Source organism: Asparagus officinalis, chromosome 5 (assembly GCF_001876935.1).
Source record: "Asparagus officinalis chromosome 5, Aspof.V1, whole genome shotgun sequence".
Taxonomy (NCBI): Eukaryota; Viridiplantae; Streptophyta; class Magnoliopsida; order Asparagales; family Asparagaceae; genus Asparagus; species Asparagus officinalis.
Window position 1 is genome coordinate 121312810 of NC_033798.1, and position 6259 is coordinate 121319068.

The window sequence follows — 6259 nt, forward strand, 5'->3', positions numbered from 1 at the left end:
AGGTTCGTCTCTTACGAAGGGGATACAGAGTCTAAGCATCAATAACATGAAGATTGATGTTCTGAAGTTCGACGATAAGATCAACTTTGGTTTGTGGAGGTTCCAGGTGATGGATGCTTTGGATGCACAGAATTTGGAGGAGACTCTTGAGTTACAAGAGAAACTCGATGATATGGAGGATAAAGTTTGAAAGAAGATGAATAGTAGGATTTGTGGAGTTATTTGGTCATGTTTGACGCCAGATCTTATTTATGACGTGATGAATGAGACATCGACGAAGAGAATGTGGGAAACACTCAAAGAGAAGTATCTTACGAAAAGTATTGAGAATCGACTTCACTTGAGAAGAGGTTTTACCAGTTCAAGATGAAGAGGGGAGTTTCTATTAGAGAGCATGTCAACAATTTCTCGAAGCTATTTTCAGATATGGCCAATGTGAACATCATGGTTGAGGATGAAGACAAGGCGATGCTACTTTTGTATTTGTTGCCCGAGGATGATTATGGTACGTTCGTTCTCACTATGATCAACGGAAGAACTATTGTTAGCTATAAGGAGGTGACATCAGCTTTGGTGAATTATGAGTTGAGGAAGAGTGATGGTGAACCTTCCGAAAAGGCATCGAGAGATGCATTAGCAGTTCGAGGGCGCAGTCCAAACCGTCGCCACGTCAACCGCTCAAAATCGAAGAATAGAGGTGCCTATAAGTGTGTTGGTAGAAATCAATATCGGTATTGTAAAGAAGAATGACATTGGAAGATTGATTGCCCAAAGTAGAAAGAAAAAGCCGGGAAGAATAAGGGGAAAGCTGTACAAGCTTCAGAAGTAAATGTTACAAAAGCTGTTGATGAACATTCAAAGTCAGATTCTTTGGGCTATTCGTGCCCTGCACTACCGTCGATTTGCTATGCCGACTCCACAGAGTGGATATTGGATTCAGGAGTCATATATCATATTTGCCCTAGGAGGGATTGGTTCTCTAGCTTTGAGGAGTTGGAAAGAGGGGATGTCATGCTTATGGGTAATGACCATGTATGCCCTATTGGTGGTATTGGTTCAGTCCGGATCAGGATGTACGGTGTGGTGAGGGAGTTGAAAGAAGTGAGGTTCGTTCCGCAGTTGACGAAGAACATCATTTCTCTTGGTACTTTGGAGGTAGCTGGTTATCGGGTGACCTTAGAGAATGCTACTGTGAAGGTCACAAAGGGTTCTATGGTGATGATGCGAGGAGTCAGGAAAAACTTCCTATACTATTTGAAGGGTAAGACAGTTACAGGGGGTCTGACAACTTCTATCACTACAGAGGAGGACACTACCACTCTATGGTACATGAGATTAGGACACATAGGTGATAAGTCCCTGCGGTCATTGGCGAAATAGGGGCTTTTGAAAGATGCTTGCAAGATGGAGTTGTGTGAGCATTGTGTACTTGGAAAGAAGACTAGAGTGAAGTTTGGCACCGCTATTCACAACATCCAAGGTATATTGGATTACGTTCACACAGATGTTTGGGGCTCTTCCAAGAACACATCACTTGGTGTGGCTAACTATTTTATCACTTTCATTGATGACTATTCTAGAAGGAATTGAGTATACCTTATAAAGCATAAACATGAGGTCCTGGATATTTTTGTAGCGTGGAAGAAGAAAGTGAAGCTGCAGACATGTAGAAAGGTGAAGACTCTACGTTCAGATAACGGTGGAGAGTATAAGAGTGATTCATTTTTACAGTTTTGCCGGATCACGACATTAGACGACACTTCACAGTTCGAGAGACACCATAACAGAATGGGGTGACTGAGAGATTGAACCGTACCTTGCTGGAGAAGGTGTGATGTATGATGACGCAGAGTGGATTACCAAGATCCTTTTGGGCCGAGTCGTTAGTTTATGCGAGCTATCTCGTTAATAGGTTGTCGTGCACTGCGATACAGGGGAAGACTCCTTTAGAGCATTGATCTGGTTCGGTAGCTAGTGACTATGAGTCGCTTCAGATATTTGGGTGTCCTACTTATTATCATGTTAGTGATGGTAAATTGAATCCGAGGACGAGGAAGACAGTCTTTGTAGGATTTAGAGATGGAGTTAAAGGCTTCAAGTTATGAGATCTACAAGATAAGAAGATAGCTATTAGCAGAGATGTCACATTTGATGAGGTGTACATGATGAGGCCTTAAGTTCTTCGGCAAGTGGAGGAAGACCAGATTCGAGAGATATCGCAACAGGTGGAGGATGATGTGACTCCACCCACTCCAGATAGCATTGTATCCATTGAGGCTCCTGCAGAGGTAATACTAGGAGGAGATGGGATGACAGCCGGGCAGATAGAGGATACAGTAGATTGTGAGACTTAGGAGCAGGGTCATGTTCAAGAGTCTATTGCAGCGAATAGTCCTAGAAGGGTGATTCGTCGGCCAGCTAGGTATAATGATGTCATGGCCGCATATGCATTATCAGTGGAGATAGTTGATGATATGGTTCCATTTACATCCAGGGAGGCAGAGTCTAGCTCTGATTCGATCAGGTGGAGGGAAGCTATGGAAGAGGAGATGCGGTCTCTTCAGAAGAACGACACTTGGGAACTTGCAAGGCTACCTAAGGGGAAGAAATCTATTGGTTGTAAGTGGGTATATGCTAAGAAAGATGGATCTTCTATTGGGGACATTAGGTACAAAGTCAGATTGGTTGCCAAGGGATATGCACAGTTTGAGGGCATTGATTACAACGAGGTATTTTCACCCATTGTGAAGCGTTCGTCGATTCGGATTTTATTAGCATTGGTGGCACAGCTGAATTTGGATTTGGTCCAGATGGATGTGAAGACAACCTTTCTACATGGTGATTTAGATGAGGAGATCTACATGACACAACCCTTGGGATTCAAAGCCGCAGGTAAGAAAGATTTAGTTTGCAAACAGAAGAAGTCTCTTTATGGATTGAAGTAATTACCGCGACAGTGGTACAAGAGATTCGACGGCTTTATGATTGGCCATGGGTGCACGAGGAGCCCATATGACCCATGTGTTTATATGCATAAGCTACAGGATGGTGAGCACATATATTTGCTTTTATATGTTGATGATATGCCTATTGCTTCTAGGAATTCTTCGGCTATTCGAAAGTTGAAAGAAGAGCTGTCATCCGAGTTCAAGATGAAGGATCTTGGAGAAGCAAAGAAGATATTAGGTATGGAGATCGAGAGAGACAGGATGAAGGGGAGATTGAAGCTTACACAGAAGAGCTATTTGCAGAAGATGTTGAAGAAATTCAGCTTTGATAGTAATGCAAAAGCAGTTAGCACTCTATTGGCTCTCTAATTTAAGCTTTCAGCTAATATGTCATCTGTTTCAGTTGAGGATAGAGATTACATGTCGAAGGTTCCATATGCCAGTGTAGTGGATAGCTTGATGTATGCGATGGTGTGTACGAGACCAGATCTGTCACAGGCCGTGAGCATGATATCGAGGTACATGCACGACCCCGGGAAGGGTCATTGGGAGGCCATGAAGTGGATTCTACGGTATGTTAAAGGCACTATAGATGTTGGATTGATTTTTCAGAAGAGTGAGAAGAATGAGCATGATTGTATTAGTTACGTAGATTCAAACTGTGCGGGGGATCTTGACAAGCGCCGGTCTACTTCAGGATATGTGTTTATATTGACAGGAGGATCGGTTTGTTGGGGATATACACTTCAGTTTACAATGGCTCTCTCTACTACATAGGCGAAATATATGACCAGTGACTGAATCTGTTAAGGAGGCTTTGTGGTTGCGTGGACTGTTGGAGGACTTGAGGATTGCACAGGAGACCCTTCGGGTATATTGTGATAGCATGTCGGCTATCTACCTGGCAAAGAATCAAGTTTATCATTCATGCACGAAACACATTGATGTCAGATTCTACTTTGTTCGGGACATATTGGATGATGGAGACGTCATATTGGAGAATGTCCACACGAAGGACAACCCTGCAGATATGCTGACCAAAGTTGTTTCAGGTGTGAAATTTGGTCATTGTTTGAAGCTATTGAATATTCTTTAGTGTTGAGGGCCTTTGGAGGCCATTTGGATGAACTACGTTTGGTTTGATTTCTTGGGAAAAAGGATACGTAGGCAGTCTTTTCGATGCAGCCGATTGGATTTGTTGATTTCGATGGGGGGAATTGTTTGAGCTCTCGTTTGGGTTCCCGACTTGTTGTGGATTGAGTCCATTATTGTGGGTTGTTTCCACGTCATCTTGGACGCAACAAGTGAGACATTTGGATGATTTGGTGTCGGCTCAGTTTGGAAGAAACGTTCGCCGAGGTGGAGAATTAAAGAAATGACGAGCACAACAACGAAGACCGCATGAAAAGATGAAGAACTGTTTTTTGGGTGTTGTGCGGTCGACCGCGTGTGGCGCGACGGTCGACCGCCAACGTGCACGAGGATGAGTTTTGGTCCATATCAAGTCGCGGTCGACTGCACGTGACGGCATCGACCGCCAAAAGTCCAGAGACTCGGGAAAGCTTCTGTCGCTTTCGTGGTCGACCGCGCATGGCGCGGTTGTCGACCGCGAGTCGGGTCTAAGCTAGGTTTTGGTTTTCAACCCGTTTTGTTTCTGAGTTGATATATAAGCCTAATCCTAATTAATTAGGCTTAAGCAAGGACGTTTAGAGCAGTCTTTGAGAGGGGATTGTTTGCATCCAATTGTGGGGGATTTGTGAGAGATCTAGAGGCTTTATTTTAAGATTTATTTGAGAGATCTGTAACCCTATTTGTATTCTTGATTTCTAATAGTAAGAACTCCCCCCTCCTTGTCCCGTGGACGTAGGCAACTCGCTAAACCACGTAAAATTCGTTTGTCTTGCTGTGGTATTGTGTTTGGTTTATTGGTTGTGATTTATCTCTTTCTTGTTCGTGTGGTTACGAGCTCCGTTGCGCACAACATGTTTGGTTCTGTTTATTTTCATAACTTTTGACGAAACTTGGATGATGATGATAAATTTATAATGATGTCTATTGTCTTTGCTTCTTTCGGGTTCCCTTACTAGAAAAGCTAATGATTTTTCAAAACATAATCTTTAGTTTATATTTAGATAAGGATGCATATGTTAGGTGTTGCAATGCCACTTCACCATAGCCATAGCTATTGCTTTCTCTACCTTTAGGAGATATGTGAATATGTTCCTTCACATGTTGAACTCAAATAGGTAAGTTGGACAATTATTCTCGCATTATACATGAATACAGAGAGGAAACTATAGCCAAGTACAAAGAAAAATAACCACGTGTTGCACATCAATAAGTGGACAATTCTTTTACAACCTCTTATCTCACGACCAAACTACTAGGAATTGGCCAAGTATCCCAAAATCTACCTCCAAAATCTCAAACCTTGAAAGAGTTCTTCTTTACATTTGATTCAAAGGTGAAGGGAATATATACTCCCCTATGAGCATTTGATTCTTTGCAATAAGTTTCTCTCACCTTCGCACATCTTTGCTAAGCAAAGTAGATTCCGACTCAATATAAATACAAAACTCCCCTTAACACTAATTTGCATCCAATAACAAAACTCATAGAGGAAATGAAGCTAGGCAAGGAAGTCCACCTCCATTATCACCCTCAACACAAGGTAACCATGGAGTACTCAGAGACTCCCTTCATGTGTGACGGATGCAAGGAAGCGGGTATCGGGTTAGAATACCACTGCGGAACCTGCAATTTCGACCTCCACAAAATTTGTGCACTTGCACCCCCAACCACCACTCATCCATTCTACACAAAATGTGAGTTTAAACTCTATGCTCGACCACCCGGTCAATTACCAAGAGTATGCAACGCGTGCAGAAATATCGTTAGAGGTTTCGTGTATCATTGCACTAGATGTGGCTTCGATCTCCATCCATGTTGCAATAGTCTACCAAAATCTCTTGTAGACGGGAAACAAAGATTTTATCTATGTGATAAAATTTCGAGCCCTTGCCTCTGTTGCGGAGGCAAAGGGCTCGGGTGGAGCTATCAGTCCGAGTGCAGGAGGTATGGTCTGCATGTTTCGTGCGTTAAAGAGGAGCTCGTGGAGGATTGGCAGAATATGTGTCTGAACGTGAACAAGAAAAAGATTAGCCAGGTTGGGATGAGGATACCGAAGATTCAGGGGGAAATACGAAGAAGCCACCGCCGCGACCACCGTAAAGGGAAGTTGGAGAAATGTTGTGAGGTCGCCGGAGATGCCGTGAGGGTGATTGTGTCGGCGGTTCTCGGAGATCCGACTG

General features: G+C 43.2%; 1 protein-coding gene across 1 annotated transcript; it reads left to right on the forward strand.

Annotated features, from left to right (window-relative positions):
- LOC109842516 lies at window positions 5503–6255 on the forward strand (the record flags this gene model as incomplete). The annotated part of the gene is made up of 1 exon (XM_020411383.1): window positions 5503–6255. A coding segment is annotated over exon 1 (684 nt), but the record flags the coding sequence as incomplete, so codon positions are not given.